The sequence below is a fragment of the Schistocerca nitens genome, chromosome 8 (assembly GCF_023898315.1).
Source record: "Schistocerca nitens isolate TAMUIC-IGC-003100 chromosome 8, iqSchNite1.1, whole genome shotgun sequence".
Taxonomy (NCBI): Eukaryota; Metazoa; Arthropoda; class Insecta; order Orthoptera; family Acrididae; genus Schistocerca; species Schistocerca nitens.
Window position 1 is genome coordinate 191164954 of NC_064621.1, and position 18010 is coordinate 191182963.

An 18010-nucleotide genomic window follows, 5' to 3' on the forward strand; every position below is an offset into this window, starting at 1 on the left:
CCACCCCCCTGTACATACTGTCGCCAATCTGCAATGCAGATGCTGAACAAGAAACTGTTCCGATGAAAACTCTTAGAACATAACTTTAGTAATGGTCAACAGTTTAGTGACGTTTAAGTTGTGTAAATTGATACCTGTGGCTAAATTTGTGAATAACTGCAAAATTAACGTCACTGGAAAACATCCTAATCATGTGAATGGTTCTCGCCACAGTCATTGCTTACATATTTCGCTTTTACATTTTGCCACAGCTACATGACCCCTACAGTGCTACGAACATGCAATATATATGCACACTCTGATGGCGAACTGGTAGGAGATTCGAATTCTGTAATGGAAAATAAAAATGAAATAAACAAATGAAAGTTGATAGATTGAAGAAGTTGCTGGAAATCCTTACATACCATAAGAGTTATAAGCAGCGTTCATCTTCGCTACTGTAAGACACCTGTCTTCTAGTGAAAGCTCTTTGATTTCCAAATTTTACTAGATGAAAGAATGACTAAAACAATAAAAAGTGCCCGGGCTCTGAAGTGTATACCTTAAGAACTAAGCGTACTTAATCATCTTCGCCACTGCGAAACACATCTCTGGTGAACAAGTCCTCATACCTCTTATAGTATACACTATAGACACCGTATCCACTGAACATTATTACTGTTTTGATGCGTACTATAACCTCGTAAAATCTGGAAAGCAAAGATCTTCCGGTAGAAGAGACGTGTTTCACAGTATGGAAAATGAACAAGTGATCATAGCTCTTACGTTGTGGATTTTAGAGCCCATGTTTACCAGATGTTTTTCCTTCTTTTTGTGTTCATATTCCGAAAATATAGTCATTAAACAATCTAGTTATACTACAACTATTACTACCATTAATAATAGTAATCATACACCTTGTCATGAAAAACACTGATTCTATTGACGACTTTATACGAGCTAAACAAGAGTGGGCGGTGTGCATACAACATTCTTAGTGGTGCATTGAGACGTTGGGTCATCAACGACTTCATCACTCACTCCACTTACACTACTGGCCATTAAAATTGCTACACCAAGAAGAAATGCAGATGATAAACGGGTATTCATTGGACAAATATATTATACTAGAACTGACATGTGATTACATTTTCACGCAATTTGGGTCCATAGAGCCTGAGAAACCAGTACTCAGAACAACCACCTTTGGCCGTAATAACGGCCTTGATACGCCTGGGCATTGATTCAAACAGAGCTTGGATGGCGTGTACAGGTACAGCTCCCCGTGCAGCTTCAACAGGATACCACAGTTCATCAACAGTAGTGACTGGCGCATTGTGACGACCCAGTTCCTCGGCCATCATTGACCAGACGTTTACAGTTGGTGAGAGATCTGGAGAATGTGCTGGCCGGGGCAGCAGTCGAACATTTTCTGTATCCAGAAAGGCCCTTACAGGACCTGCAACGTCCGGTCGTGTATTATCCTCCTAAAATGTAGGGTTTCACAGGGAAGGAATGGAGGGCAGAGCCACGGGTCGTAACATGTCTGAAATGTGACGTCCACTGTTCAAAGTGCTGTCAATGCGAACAAGAGGCGACCGAGACGCGTAACCAATGGCACCCGGTACCATCACGCCGGGTGATACGCCAGTATGGCGATGACGAATACACGCTTCCAGTGTGCGTTCACCGCGATGTCGCCAAACACCGATGCGACCATCATGATGCTGTAAACAGAACCTGGATTCATCCGAAAAAATTACGTTTTGTCATTCGTGCACCCAGGTTCGTCGTTGAGTACACCATCGCAGGCGCTCCTGTTTGTGATGCAGCGTCAAGGGTAACCGCAGCTAAGGTCTCCGTGCTGATAGTCGATGCTGCTGCAAACGTCGTCGAACTGTTCGTGCAGATAGTTGTCTTATAAACGTCCCCATCTGTTGACTCAGGGATCGAGACGTGGCTGCACGATCCGTTACAGCGATGCGGATAAGATGCCTGTCATCTCGACTGCTAGTGATACGAGGCGGTTGGGGTCCAGCACGGCGTTCGGTATTACCCTCCTGAAGCCACCGATCCCATATTCTGCTAACAGTCATTGAATCTCGAGCAACGCGAGAAGCAATGTCGCGATACGACCTTTATCAAAGTCGGAAACGTAATGGTACGCATTTCTGCTCCTTACACGAGGCATCACAACAACGGTTCACCAGGCAACGCCAGTCAACTGCTGTTTGTGTATGAGAAATCGGTTGGAAATTTTCCTAATGTCAGCACGTTTTAGGTGTCACCACCGGCGCCAAACTTGTGTGTATGCTCTGAAAAGCTAATCACTTGCCTATCACAGTATCTTCTTCCTGTGGGATAAATTTCGCTTCTGTAGCACGTCATCTTCGTGGTGTGGCAATTTTAATGGCCGGTAGTGTGTATTCTTACAGACGAGAGCCCACCACCATAGTAGGTCAGTGTGTTGTACCTAGAGTACAGTGGACCTACAAACACACGATGTTTTAGCACTCGGTACTTCAATCCAGTGAGTTAATTTAGAATCACATGAAGGAACGCACACTAAAGTTAGTAATATCCGCCGTTTACTATAGTTTTAGTTTGAGATGTGGCTGTCTTTTGCGCATTATTTGTAAATTTCTCGCATTACCCACATTTACGTGCTGTGAAATATATCTAGCTTTTTTTACAAGTTGTTGACAGTATAGGTACAAATTTTATGTGAGTCAAATGTTATATGTCTAAACTATTATGTTGGTGCATAACATTGTGGCGTTTTTCGATAAGTTTACACTGAGATGACAAAACCTTTGGATGTCGATATGCACGTGTGCAGATCGCAGTAGTATCGCATACACAGGGCATTCAAACGTTGGAGCTGTCTTTTGTACTCAGGTGACTGACACGGAAAGGTTTACGATATGATTATGGCGGGCGACGAGGATTATCACACGTTGAACGCGGAATGGTAGTAGCAGCTAGACGCATGAGACATCCCATTCCGGAAGTCAGTTGGAAATTGAATATTCCGAGATCTACAGTGTCAAGAGTGCCCCGACAACATCGCATTTGAGGCATTACCTAACACCAAGGACAGCGCAGTGGGCTATTTCCTCCGCTTAATGACTGCGACCAGCGTCGGTGGCATGGAGTTGTCGGTGCTAACAGACATGGAACAACGAGTGAATTACCGCTGAAATCAATGTAGGACGTACGACCAACGTATCTGTTAGGACAGTGAAGCGAAATTTGGCGTTAATGGCCTTTGGCAGTAGATGACCGAAGTGAGTGTCTTTACTAGCAGCATGACCGCCTGCATTTCCTCTTCTGGCCTCTGACCATATGCAAACTGGTGGTGGTTCCATAATGGTGTGGGCTGTGTGTACATGGAATGGACTGTGTGCTCTGGATCTTCGACTACTTGGAGATCATTTGTGGTCATTCAATAACGTCATGTTCCCAAACAAAGGTAGAATTTTTATGGATGACAATGCTGCATGTCAACGGGCCACAATTTACACGACTGGTTTGAAGAACAATCTGGACAATTTGAGCGAATAGTTTAGCCACCCACATCGCCCGACATGAATCCAATCGAAGATCGATGGGACATAATCGTGAGGTAAATGCACAAAATCGCAATTATGGACGGCTGTAGAGGTAGCATGGCTCAATGTTTCTGCAGGGGACTTCCAAAGACTTGTTGAGACCACGCCCCTTCGAGTTGCTGCACTACGCAGACCAAAAGGCGGTTTGACAAGAAAGTAGGCGGTGTCCCGTGCCATTTGTCACCCCAGAGTAATGAACACAACAGATACAGATAACAGAGACTTTACTCATCTCCTACACTATTTACAAATGTCTGCCAATGCTGCCGCGCCTTTAATAATCAGGGGAGAGAATTTTCCTCCGGAAAGGAAGTTGTTTGGAGGTTGTTCAGTAGAGGTATAAATCTGAGGGCGGAACATTAGGTGAATAAAGTAATAAATCCCGACTCCTGTACAGTGTTTTTTGTCAGTCTAACAGAACGCTGGCGACCGAAATCTTGGAGTAGCATCACACACTACGCTATCTTTCTGGTTGTTGGCTCTTTGGCTGCGTTTCTAAGACGTCTCAATTGTTGACAATAGATGTCTGCAGTGATTGTTACACCACGGTGAAGCAATTCGTAGTACACAGCACCGTCGCTGTTCCACCGGACGCGTAACATTATCTTTTCTGGATGCGGGCATGTCTTTGTAGGGAAAGCTGCTGCTCTGTATCGGTCAGACTTTCCCTTCTCTTCCTAATTTCAGGATAAAGACGCCATTTATCATCACCAGTAGCCATGAGGGGTAAGACAGGACGAAGTTGTTCACGAGCTAATTCACGACAAGCGATCAAAGATGCACAAATGGCCACCAGCAGATTTTTCTGATTTTGGCTGAAGAGCGTGCAGTTAACAAACTCTTGAATCTTCCCCATTCCGTTAAAAAGTTGCACGATCGTGGAATGATCAAAGTTCATCGCATTTGCTTGTTCTCGAATCCACTGACGCGGATGCTTGGGCATTAATGCGTTCAAACGACCTTCATTTAACCCCGAATGTCTTCATGAACGTGGAGAGTGACTAATGTCAAAACGATTCTCCTTCAATCTGAAAATTATTTTCTTCCTGTGCTCTGTCCAATGGCAGTATCGCCATACAGGGCGCAGATGTTTCTGTCTGCCTCCGCTGCTGTCACCCCTCAATTGACCCGAAAGAGAAGAATATGTCGAAAATGTTCCGATATACCAACTTGGCGCTTCAGTTTCTAGCGTCCACCACTCACTATCTCCAAAAGGCAAAATTACAATATATAAATTGAAACAGCAAGAGAGAACGACAAACAAAATATGACAATCGGCAAATAAACCCATAGCAACCGGAGTACCAACATGCAAAATAAAGCGCCACGAACTTATGCACTAATCTAATATTATGCGACATGTCGACTGTTAAGCTATGATGCATAAGTCGCTGATCGTCTACTACCTTGAAACATGTAAGTTTTTTTTTTTTTTTTTTTTTTTACATGGGTCGTCCGATCCGTCAAAATGAAAAGAATTACTTTAATGTCTTAAGTCTTATCTATTCTGAAAATGGAAATGTGTAGTAGTGTACAATTGCTTTTATTTCAAAGGACAACTGGTTTTTATAATACTGAAGTTTGATTTCAGTTCGCTTAGTGGTTATTGGTGTGTAGTACAGTAGTAACGTAAGAGATATATGGTTAAATAACATACTCATGAAACTTTCACTGTCGCACCACTTTTCTATTTCAGTAGAATGTTTATTCTTAGGCACTTTGTCCATGTTGTACCTTACAACATCTTTTCACACTTCGTAAGGCCATAATTTTCTGGAGTAATTTTTTTTTTAATTTCGGAAAAGACTCCTGCGTGTAAAAAGTGAATGTAGTCATTTAAAACGGAATGAGAATACATATCATATTTCCATTACATAACTGGCTATAGGCAGCATTCTGAATTCCACAGCAGGTAGAGGTAAGTGCGGGCAGGCAGCAGGTTACTCACCCACGACGTTGAGCGTGACCGTCCTGCTGAGCTTCTGCTCGGCGGCGCTGACCTGGCACTCGTAGTGGCCGGCGTCGCGCGGCTGCACGTACTTCACCTGCAGCGTCCACGTGGACGTCGAGTCGACGAGGAACGCCTGGAAGCGGTCGTCCGCGATGAACGTGTACCGGTCCACCGTCAGGATGTGCGAGTCGCGGCGACGCACCCACGACACCTGACAGCCAGAGGGGACCATCAGCAGGCAAAGGGTTCCAACCAGTGGGAGAAGGGTGGGAATGTTCCTAGTTTCAAAGAAACAGGTAATGGTCGCAATGATATGCTCACAGTCGCTGAACTTTTCTTGAAACAGATAGCAGATATTGAAACCTACGACGAAATTTGTTAGTCATGAACGTTAATCCTTAAGGATGTATATTATGTATAGGGCGTTTATAGATTATTGGTCCAAAAATTACCTTCATTCGTGGAAAGTGTAAATTACTTACAGAAATTCACGAACTGCATTTTCCACTGATCAGCTAGAACAATGTCACCACCGACCTACTACCGCTATAAACCTGTCCAGGCGATGATGCGTCACCTGGCGAGGAATGACTACCAGACAGACACACGCACAGTGCATGTCGTATCAGTGAGTATGCTGTTCATATGTAATGGGGAAGGCATCCGATCTATCTGAGTTTAACATAGGGCAGACTGTCATGGTCCAGAGGCTCAGGCTCTGAGCACTATGGGACCCAACTGCTGTGGTTAACAGTCCCCCAGAACGTAGAACTACTTAAACCTAACTAACCTAAGGACATCACACACATCCATGCCCGAGGAAGGATTCGAACCTGCGACCGTAGCAGTCCCACGGTTCCGGACTGCGCGCCTAGAACCGCGAGACCACCGCGGCCGGCCCAGAGGCTCAGAACGAACATTGTGGAAACTGCACAACTTGTTGGGTCTTTGAGGAGTGCTGTGGTGAGTGTCTGCAACACGTGTTGAAACAATAGGCGTTGTGCAGCTGGGCAGTCACCACTCATTACAGACGTCAGATGTCGCAGGCTCAGCAGACTGGTAAAACAGAATGGGCGATGAACTGTGGTGGAACAAACACCAATCTTTAATGGTGAGCTGAATACAAGTGTGTATGAACACACAGTGCTCTGAACACTCCTACCAATGGGCCTCTGCAGCTGACAACTCATGAGTAGTAGGGCAAGGGGGCATCAGCACACTTTTGTTAGTGTGGGTTACTTATGTCAGGGGCAAATATACATTCAGGTGCAATGTTATTCTTCTCTTCTGATTGACAGGTCCTTAACCTATCCTTATGCTAAGTGGGTTATGACCCCTGGGGATAATGCATCATTATAAAAAATTTACCCACCACTCCCCCTCCCCCTCCTTCTCCTCCTCCTTCTTCCAACCCCTCTGGAAACTTCGAACCCTCCTCCTCCCCACTCGCCAATACAATTACACTTTCAGGCTTGCATTATTCGAATAGCCCCTTCCACTCTAACAATTTGATTGACTAATTAATTAAATTGATCAATTAATTAACTCCTACCATCTGGTAAATCGCCCTAGCCCTCACCTCACGCCCTCCTCCCCTCCAACCTGGAATTTGGTGGCACTATGCACTAGAGGAAGGATCTCAAAAACAGGAAATTCAATTACATGACAGAAGGTATATAACTTATTTATAAAATATTCAATCTACAGGTGCTGGACCTCTGTTACTTATCATTCTCCATCGTTTGGTAAGAGTCAGGTCTTGTAACATACATCTAAGAACAAGTAGTTAATTCCATCGCTATTTTTTTATTCCGAATGTAGTCCGCCTCCGTAGTTTAGCAGTAGTGTTACTGACTACAACGCAGAGGACCCAGGTTCGATTCCCAGCAGGAGACTGGGTGTTGTGTGTCCTTCATCATTATCTTCATCATCATTGACTCGCAAGTTGCCGATGTGGCGTCACCTGAAAAGAACTTTGCAATACGGCAGCTGAACTCCCCCACATGGGGCCTCCCAGCCAACACTGCCATACAATCATTTAATTCTTTTTATTCCGATTGTGCAAGGAATAACATTGACGTAACTCATCATACATAACTACACTGCGAAAATCTTTCGATAACAAAGCACATGCCTCTTGCCATCCACCAGGTGGCACCATGCATCAATGTCCTAGAGAACGACACTACACCCGATCAGGACAACGCCTGCACTGTCATATTGGCTGCAACACAGCCAGCCGCCTCGTGCAGTGCACAGACCAGAAGTTGCACTAATTCTCAAAACCAGAGATTCAGTTGGTGGCAGCCTTTTGACATTTGATACCTGAGAAATTCCTTTCGAAACAAATGCTCTCTCTCTCTTTCTCTCTCTCTCTCTCTCTCTCTCTTTCTCTTTCTCTCTCTCTCTCTCTCTTTCAAGTGGTTACATCCTGTAGTGTGCCACTGTCAGGCCTGCACATGCCATCACTCGCTAAAAGATCGAACAACAAACAATTCAGGATTTACCTGATAACCACCAGATGTGGATGTCTTGGAACTATCCCTCACTCTTTCAGATTGATTGAGTAATTAATTAAATCAATTCCCTTTGTGTGGGACAGTTCCTTTTTGCATGCGATTGGTCGATACCAGGACTGGAATATTTGGCATGATTCATTCCGGAAACCACCCGGTTCCCGAACGTGACCATATATTTATTTTTCCCCTCTTGCCTCCTATTGGTGGATACTGGTACAATTGGGGTATTTGGTAGGAATTCCATTGCATTAGAGGAGGTTGAACATTTCAAAATTCAGCTCATTTGCATACTATGTCCTATGTCCTTAAACAACCTGTGGAGGGGTTAGATTGCTGTGTGTGTTCACAATACAACTATCAGATACAATAAATCGATCAATGGGTAATTTGATGTGGCGAGTGAGTCATTACAGCGCAGTGTAAGGGTTCAGTTGGTTCTCTCAGCTACAACAGGACAAAGAATAAGTAGGAGGAGTAGGAGGAGGGGAAGGAAAGTTCTGCAGCGTGATAGGACAGAAACAACAACAACTGTGACTACGACAATACACTGTGATGTATTGAGAAGCAACAAACATGACACACTTAAAACACGATCTAGTCCGAAACCCTACTTGTCATGTCTAGATGTCAGAGATAGCTGAAACACTCACACATCCCGCACGCTCATGTCCCGATATACACATGAAGCATGAAAATCCACTCGTACACCACCAGCGCCAATGCTCAGAGGCCGCAGAAAACTGCTGCTGTTGTGGATATGTGTGTACGCCAGAGCGCGTCACCCCCAGCCATGGAGGGCATGTTGGGATGACTAGGATGGTAGCAATTCGGATTTTATCGACACATCCAGCACCAATATGTGGCAGTTATCAATATTTAATTGCACAGTTTTCGGTGGAGACTACATGCAACAGACATGATCGCGGGCTTTGCCCAATGCGTACTGAGTATTAGTTTGGTACTCAGCTATACAGAGAGCGCCCTCGATGGGACCTGCCCATGCAACACCATGCAAGAACCGAATAGCCTGCTGGCTGGATCCTTTCTTTGTACCTGCAGCCCGCGATTGAGTTACGATCGAAATACCCATTCGTTCCCGTCAAAGGCTACCTCTGGCATGCGCTCCCATTCGCCAACAATGTCGTCCTAATAAACCAGCCTCATATTTATCACTGTAACTACAGTTAAATATTACGATTACACCCACAATCTGAGGATATTCGATGATGCGCGAAGTATTGGAAATACCTCCTCCTGATGCTGTGGCTCTGGAAATATCTATACCGATATTGCTCTAATGACTGTACATAATTTTCCACGTAAAATCCTTCACCCACACCTCATGGTTATAGATGCATTGAATCACAATCTCCAACATCAAATCCATACCTCCCTTTCAACGGTACACAATTATTTTCTTTGCACACGTGAGAACAATGACCACAATAACTTTACACCTCAACAAAAACCTTATGAACCTGCTGATCACAGTGAATCTATCATACATCCTCTACTAAGTACAATACTTCGCCAAAAACAGATTGCTGGTGCCACGAATTAATATCGAGCGAAAATCCGTGGTGGATGTATATGCCTCATTTGTATTCCTTGCGAGTGATATCAGTCTCCCTTACGAAGAGAGACATAATTGTCTAATAAGCGACTAGATGTTCAAAACACTATTCCCACAAACATGTTACTCAACCTGCATAAAAAGCGGTCTTGGTTGTACAGGCACACACAAGTATCGCTAAAAACATTAACGTTGAAAACTGTACATACTTTATTAGTTAAAGTATGGTGTTGCCTCCTCATGAAGTGGTCTTCCACACTACATACATTGTGATAACGACGTGTACATTAACACACCGAAAAAGATGGTTCACGTCACCAGCGGTGTAAGCTTGTAACAAAGTCACCCATATCACCGAATTTATAAAGTGATTTCGGCTATGGAACCTAGTTTGAAGCCAATATTTGCAACTCTCTCTTGTCGCTGCTAGATATTTCCCACACTAACGAAATGTATTTGTAGCACAGTCTATATCAATACCATGTAGACAGTGTAACAGAGGTTCTGTGATATATCTACTGGTTATAGGTGAGGGAGGATGATGGTTGATTGAGAATGATCATACACCACAGGTGCTACACTATGTCAGGAATCACTTAAAAACGCAACTATAGATTGAATTCATAAGAAATGTACAAAATATTATGACCAATACGCTGTTTTTTTCGGTCTATAGCGTCACGCTTTCTGGTAGTAATGCTGTCTGCGATTTGGAATCAAGTCTATCCATTCAACCACATACTTCCGTTGGACCCTGTGGAGAAATGTTTTAATGAGTACAGCCACCGGTGAATTATATTTGTAGCCCTCTCATATATCGAAACGTCACCCGGTTTGAACCTATCTGCTAACGGTACCATACAGCAAAACTCCATTGTGGTTTTTTAGAGTCTCTCTGCATCTTTTAACTGTTATTCAGTCTCTGCCCCGCCTTCCCTCCATCTTTATCCAAGTGATTGGTCGATTTTAAGTCAGAACAGAGCAGAGTTCAGAGAGCACTATATCTAAGGCCGCCTGCATCCGGAAGAGAAACAGGGTGAGCTGAGGTAATGCGACAGGACCCTATTTTGGCCACTCGGTTGAAATGAGGACATGTTGACATATCTCTGCCAACCATATACAATGTGTATGGCTAGCGCCCAACGAAGCTTCCTCATGCAACGTGAGTTTGTGGAAAAAAATTGTATGAGTAGTTAAGGTGATATTACTTATAAGGAAAATTGGGAAGACTGCACATCATACTGGAACTGGAAGGAGGAGTAGGTGGACTTTACTACTGCACTGCGGTGCATCTCTGAACTACACACAGGTACTGCAGTCCGAAGGTGATCTGTATCCTTCAGTGAGCTTTCATGTCTGTCACCCAACTTCCTATCCTTTTTATTTTGTACCATGCAACAGAGAAAAACTAGGAACTACTACAACTCCAATAAGGTCAGCCGCTAGCGAACTCGATGAGGTATTACCACGATCCCCTCTTATGATACTCTGAAACAAATACCGTCTACGTACTAGCATTGAGCATATGTGGCGATCCTATTAAATACATAAATTTTGATCCATTGGAACAGATGAACTTTGGTCAAAGTCATCGAACAGACCAATGTAATTTTCTGCAGCTGTACTGCGGAAGGACCATATGTTACAGACTATCAATCACAAGAGAAGGTCCCTGTGCTGTTCTTTCATGATCAGCTTGATACATTGTTCTTTTCTACTGTAACGTATCCAAGCAGTAATTGACTACAGCTGCATACATAGCCATACATTTAGTTTTTTTTTTCCACCACGAATTAAAGATATTTGTCAGATTCTAATTAAACATTTGCACATTTCCGTTGACTCTCACAGAAAGCTGGACATTGCGTGGTGTAAACTATGCTGCTCCCACTCACACAAGATGATTGAAGTAGACGACAGAGGCGGTGTTTGTTACTGACAAAAATGTGGAAGACATTGCAACATACGGAAACTGAAAAGGTTTGCAGCATTTGGAGAATTTCAAAAAAGCTGCCCCAAAGTGATGACCTCTACATTTAATATTTAATCTCATCTTTCACAGTGACGGCGTAACAGAAGTGTAGCTTTTCCAATTAAAAGAGAACAAGAGCATTGATTCCATATATTGCATGATCGTAAGTGATCATTGGTTTGGTGCTGGCCACCCCCAGAATTTGTTACTCCCACCAAGATGCTTTCCCTCTCTTGCAATTGACATTCTGTGGTGTATAGTCCTATTACAGTACAGGCTACGAAACTATACACTGCTCTGTGCAGGTGACATCAGTCACTGGTCAACCACTTCAGTGGATCAATATTTGTATACTTAATAGAATCGCCACAAATGCTCAATGCCAGCATGCAAATGATATTTGTCTTTGTTGTATCAGAAGAGATGGACGTCGTAATATCGAGATCTCTACCGAGTGATGTTAATGAACTTACTATAGTTAGTAGACTTTCTCTATTGGATGGTACAAAATAATAAGATAGTGGGGTTGTTTGGGTGACAGACATGAAGGCACCCTGAAGGATGCAGATTACCTTCGGATTGCAATACTTGTATATAGTTTGGAGATGCATCACAATGCAGTAACAAAATCCTCATCCTTATTCAGTTCCCATATGATATGCAGTCTTCCTGATTTTACTGATACTCCACCTCAACTGCTCATACTGTCTTTTCTTCTACATCATGTTGCAGGAAAAGCTTCGTTTGGCGCTGGCCTCACTCATTGTATATGACTGGCAGAGATATGACAACATGTTCCCATTTCCCCCGAGTGGCCAAAACAGGGGCCTGTCGCATTACCTCAGCTCACCCTGTTTCTGTATGGGACGCATTAGGTCTTGGTTATAGCGCTCTCTCACTTCTGCTCAGTTCTGGCTTAAACTGGACAAGTGTACGGAACGTTACCATTTTGTATCGAAAAAATTGGCCTAGTGCGAGAAGGATTCGAACCCCGCGGGTTTCTGTAAAACCTAATTATTTATAGAGACAGTTGATCCATTCCGAGATTCGAGGATCTTGATGATTCTTCCTGGTATCGATACTGATAATGCAAGACGTTGGGCGCTCGGATGCTGCGATTTACGAAAATGTTTTAATGTCAAGTTTGAATTCGGGTAATAAATGAAAAAACGACTGTTTTTCGTATGGTATGGCTAAAAATTAAAAATTTTCTTATTTTCCCCCTCTTACTTGTATCGTTAAACATTTTGTCTTGCCAAAATTTCATAATTCTGCATCAAGGGAAGGACGCTATGGATTTTATTGAGTGAGTTCGCGAGTGTCTAAATATGTAACATAAACGGCGGTATCTTTTGATTGCATTGACTTATAAGCTAACGTTCATTACATTGTCATGGGACCATAGACCTCATTATGCAACATAAATTTCAACTAGATGCGTGTACCCGTTACAGAGACAAAGGTGCCTTAACAGAAGGACGGACGGACGGACGAGGAGTCTGATAAGAACTGACAAAAAAATTCTTTTCATATAATTACAAATGAACAGTTTCCTGATTTCCTTCTTTGGCGGTACTGTGAAACCTTGCTTGTTGGTAAACTTGATGACTCTAGTTGAACGGAATTTCAAATTGAGTTGGTTTACAAGCATCAAAATATGTGACATAAATGGCCGTATCTTTCGACTGCATTGACTAGATGCTTTAGTTTTTTGCATCGCCAAGGGACCCTTCACCTTACTATGTGACACAAAATTAAACTTGATGCGCCAACTTTTTTCTGAGAAAAAGTGCTCTAAACAGTCGGAGGACAAACGGAGAGACAGACGGACAACGAAGTGATGCTTTAAAGGTTCCGTTTTTACCGACTGAGCTACTGAACCCTAAAAAATGGATTCGCAAAGTGTTTATCGTATTACAAAATACTGAATAGTTTTTGGATGTTTAATTTATGAAGCGCATTGTACTCAATGTGTTGTGTATTCCTTAGCGCTCGATGAAAATGAAAATATCACAGGCACAGCCCGGCAGTTTTTGTCAGAGTCGCAGACAGTGAACTTGAGTTCCGAGATGAAATCCTGGACTTAGTAGCAATGAAGAATACAACAGATTGATGCGACGTAATTACCATCATTGAACAACGTGTAGAATTTCAAAGTTTCTGTGGCAACAGCCCGAGGGGCAGCGATCTTAGGAAACATGGGTATTCGTTGAGCAACTGAATGAGGAGATACGAAAGAATTTCCGGCACCCAGTGTCATCAAGAGTGTAGCCTAATATTCAGTATTGACATTATATGATCATAAGGAGATGCAAAAAAGAACTTCTTATATGATGTAATGGGCGCCTGGCCTCTTTAAATGCCCGCATCTCGTGGTCGTGCGGTAGCGTTCTCGCTTCCCACGCCCGGGTTCGATTCCCGGCGGGGTCAGGGATTTTCTCTGCCTCGTGATGGCTGGGTGTTGTGTGATGTCCTTAGGTTAGTTAGGTTTAAGTAGTTCTAAGTTCTAGGGGACTGATAACCATAGCTGTTAAGTCCCATAGTGCTCAGAGCCATTTGAACCTCTTTAAATACGAATAAATGTAAGAAAATGCTCTGACAAAGCGAAGGGACGCAAGTATATCCCATTATACGTATGACTTGTGAAGACTTTATAGAGCTTCATCACGACTATTTATGTGCACAGAATGTTACTTTGAACAACGTAATGAATATTGCTGACTGTACGACTTATCAATTATTAAAGCATGGCGTTCTACACCTCCAGTTTCAGCTCTCTCTGGAACTTGTTGACAGGCAGCACGAAAATCGACGTGTTTACAGTGAGGTGAGCTGGCGTAATAGAATCCATTTGTTAAATCGATATTTTTGTCTTTTGGGTGAGGTCGATATGCTCCTAGAAAGAGAAATGCGTGTGTTCCTGAAGTGGAACAAACTTCATAGCCTAATAATGTTGCTGTTCTTGTCAATACAAAAATCCATCTTTAGGGAAAGCATCTGCTGATGATGCATTTATCGACTATGCACAAACATTCAAAATGAAATTTTCACTATAATAGAACAGATGCAGACTTTGAAAGCCATCTACCTATTCCACGCAACCTTGAATTATAGTTTCGATTTAAGGTTGTGACAGCGCTTCAGGGTGATTTTCATTTCCATTACTCTCAATATTCAGTGATTTTTGAAGACAGTCGCTATCGGCTGCAGCGTAAAGTAATTGCCCTGCTATGCAACAAGGAATGTAAAGAAAAATTTGATAACAAGAGGAAATTTTATATTGCTACAGGAATTTCCCGCAGGATCGATATTTTTTTTTTATAAAACATTGGTGCAGACGTAGTATCAGAGTTCGGTTGCACGTACGTCTGCGAAAACTGTTTTCAACAATGAAGAACAACACAACGCTTTTGAGAAACTCATTGCTTAAATCGTAAAGCGACCTGCGTGTTACGTCTACAATGCACACGAACGACTGCACCAAGTACACACGCTCTTACAAAAGAGAAAAAGAGCTAAAACGTTGAGCGTGCGAACGAACTGAACATCATTATATGTATTATGTCTGATTAAGTAGAACTGTATGGCAGCAATCTATTTTTCGTTTGTTTATTTAATTTATATCAGTGGAATCTCATTTAGAGTCATTTACATGATTCTGTTGGCAAAATTAATTAGCCTTAAAAATACGTGGTGTTTGCGTCGCCCTCTCTGGTCTTCACACAGATACCACCCTATCCCTACCACGATACGTAGGACGTGACACAGTGTACCGCCGTGTAGCAGCGCTTGTCCATAGCTGCAGGAACACGCTATTCCTCGTGTTTCGCTCTCCCTGTTAACTCACATACTTCGAACTGATTATTTAGTGACACATAAATGGGCACTATGAGGTTCAAAGAGGAACTGAAGGAACGATTTAGCAAATAGATAAGTTGCAGTAGAACAGGTGGAGAGACTGGACAAAAACGGAGTCACAGATGTAGCGAAATCGGATTAAGATCACATTGGGTTGATCTGCGGCACGCAGAAGTCCCCAGTATCCTCGAGAGTGGAAGAGCGCTAGAATAGGAATCCAGCAAAAGACGATGACACAACGGAAAAAGTTGCGAAGCTTAAGACTCCCTGTCATGAAAGGTAGAGACAATTAATACATCCAAAGGTTACTAGTCCGATGTGGCCACATCTTCAAGAGTTATGGCTCTTGTGATAGTGCCGCCTGTGAGTGTGATGCACAGGAACCGACTAATGACAGACTCCTTAGAAACTCCAGAGAAGATCTGAAATAATTCCATGAAATGATTCCTTGTACCACCGTCCGGTTAACAAATTTAAGCACTGGTTTATAAATTCATACTTTATACAAAATCGAGTCTCGATTCGACACACAGATTTCATCTGCAACGAAGTTTCATATCAGCGCAGATTCCACCAAAGATTGAAAATTTCATGCCGCACGAAGTTTCATATCAGCGCAGATTCCACCACAGATTGAGCAATGAAATTTAGGGAATATATTTATCTAGGGAATATATTTAAGTGATTAACTTTGCAAGATCAGATAAGACGTTGCAAGTGTGAAATACCGGTAAATTAATTACCAATATAACCGCCAGAATGTTGACTGCAAGCATGGAAATATGAAGACACTCTGTAGAGCATTTTGCGTAACAACAGCGGTCTTTGGGCGACCGTTATCCTGTTGGAAAACGCGCCCTGGTATGCTGTTCATGAATGACAGCACAACAGGTCGAATCATCAGGCTGACGTACAATTTTGCAGTCAAGGTGTGCGGGACAACCACGAGAGTGCTCCTGTTCTCATACGAAATCGCACCCCAGGCCATAACTGTAGGTGCAGCGAATCTAGCAACCAGAATGCTTGGTTGCAGTCCTTCAACTGGTTTCCTCCTAATGTACCCACGGCCATAACTGGCACCGAGGCAGAACCATCTTTCACCAGAAAACACAACATACATCCACCCTGCCATCCAATGAGATACCGCTTTACACCACTGAAGTCACAAATTGTGGTGGGTTGGGGTCAGTGGAACGCAGGCTACAGAACGTCTGGCTCGGAGCTGTCCTTGACCTAACCGATTGGTAACAGTTGTGTCACTGTCGTGCCAAATGAGGCTCAAATCGCTGCCAGAGCCGTATGCCGAACACAGTGGTCTCTCTTCTCGGTAGTGCCTTGTAGTCTTCCGTGCTATGCTTGGGTAGCTCAAATGGTTGAGCACTTGCCCGCGAAAGGCAAAGGTCCCGAGTTCGAGTCTCGATTCGACACACAGGTTTCATCTGCCACGAAGTTTCATATCAGCGCAGATTCCACCACAGATTGAAAATTTCATGCCGCACGGTGTGACCGCGCGGTTAGAGGCGCCATGTCACGGATTGCGCTGCCCCTCCGCCGGAGGTTCGAGTCCTCCCTCGGGCATGAGTGTGTGTGTTGTTCTTAGCATAAGTTAGTGTAAGTTAGTTTAAGTAGTGTGTAAGTCTAGGGACCGATGACCTCAGCTGTTTGGTCCCTTAGGGATTCACACACATTTGAACATTTCCCTTCCGGAGCCCTGTCTTCCTGCGACCATACATTCTCGTGACTATCGCTGTCAGTAATCACACACAGTGGCTACATTCTTGCCAACTCTTTCTCCATTATCGCATAAGGAACATCCAGCTTCTCTTAACACTGTTAGACGACCACATTCAAACTCAGTGAGGTGTTGAGAATTGCGTCTTTGTCGCCATAAAGGCATTCTTGACTAACATCAACTCATCGCCTCCAATGACCAAGGTAACTAACGCTTGCGACCGTTGCTGAGCGTATTTAAAGGAAACCAGATTTGTATCTGCATAGTGATCTTAACCGACTGACGCGAAATTGGAATAGACATCATCTTTCACATGAAGAAACGTGCGTACCAACCTTCGTTTGTGCCATTCAGCTTTTAGGCTGTTGGTGTAATTCATGTAAATATTAAGTAAGAGTAAAGAACAAAACAACATCGTGTGCAGTGTGCTGCAGTACAGAGTAAGTTCGGATAAATGATTACATGGAATGACATGGGGTTTTATTAGAACAAAAAAAAATACAAAAGTTCAAAAAATGTCCGACAGATGGCGCTTCATCTGATCAGAATAGCAATAATTAGCATAATAAAGTAAGACAAAGCAAAGATGATGTTCTTTACAGGAAATGCTCAATATGTCCACCATCATTCCTCAACAATAGCTGTAGTCGAGGAATAATGTTGTGAACAGCACTGTAAAGCTTGTCTGGAGTTATGGTGAAGCATTGGCGTCGGGTGTTGCCTTTCAGCATCCCTAGAGATGTCGGTCGATCACGATACACTTGCGACTTCAGGTAACCCCAAAGCCAATAATCGCACGGACTGAGGTCTTGGGA

General features: G+C 43.2%; 1 protein-coding gene across 1 annotated transcript in view; it reads right to left on the reverse strand.

The window, feature by feature from the left end:
• Positions 1-18010, reverse strand: part of LOC126199480 (hemicentin-2-like) — a gene marked incomplete at its 5' end in the record, with an annotated part of 112004 nt that overhangs the window by 75467 nt on the left and 18527 nt on the right. The window contains one exon of the mRNA XM_049936401.1: positions 5539-5752. Coding sequence (XP_049792358.1) covers positions 5539-5752 — 214 coding nt within the window. The remainder of the gene's footprint in view (positions 1-5538; positions 5753-18010) is intronic.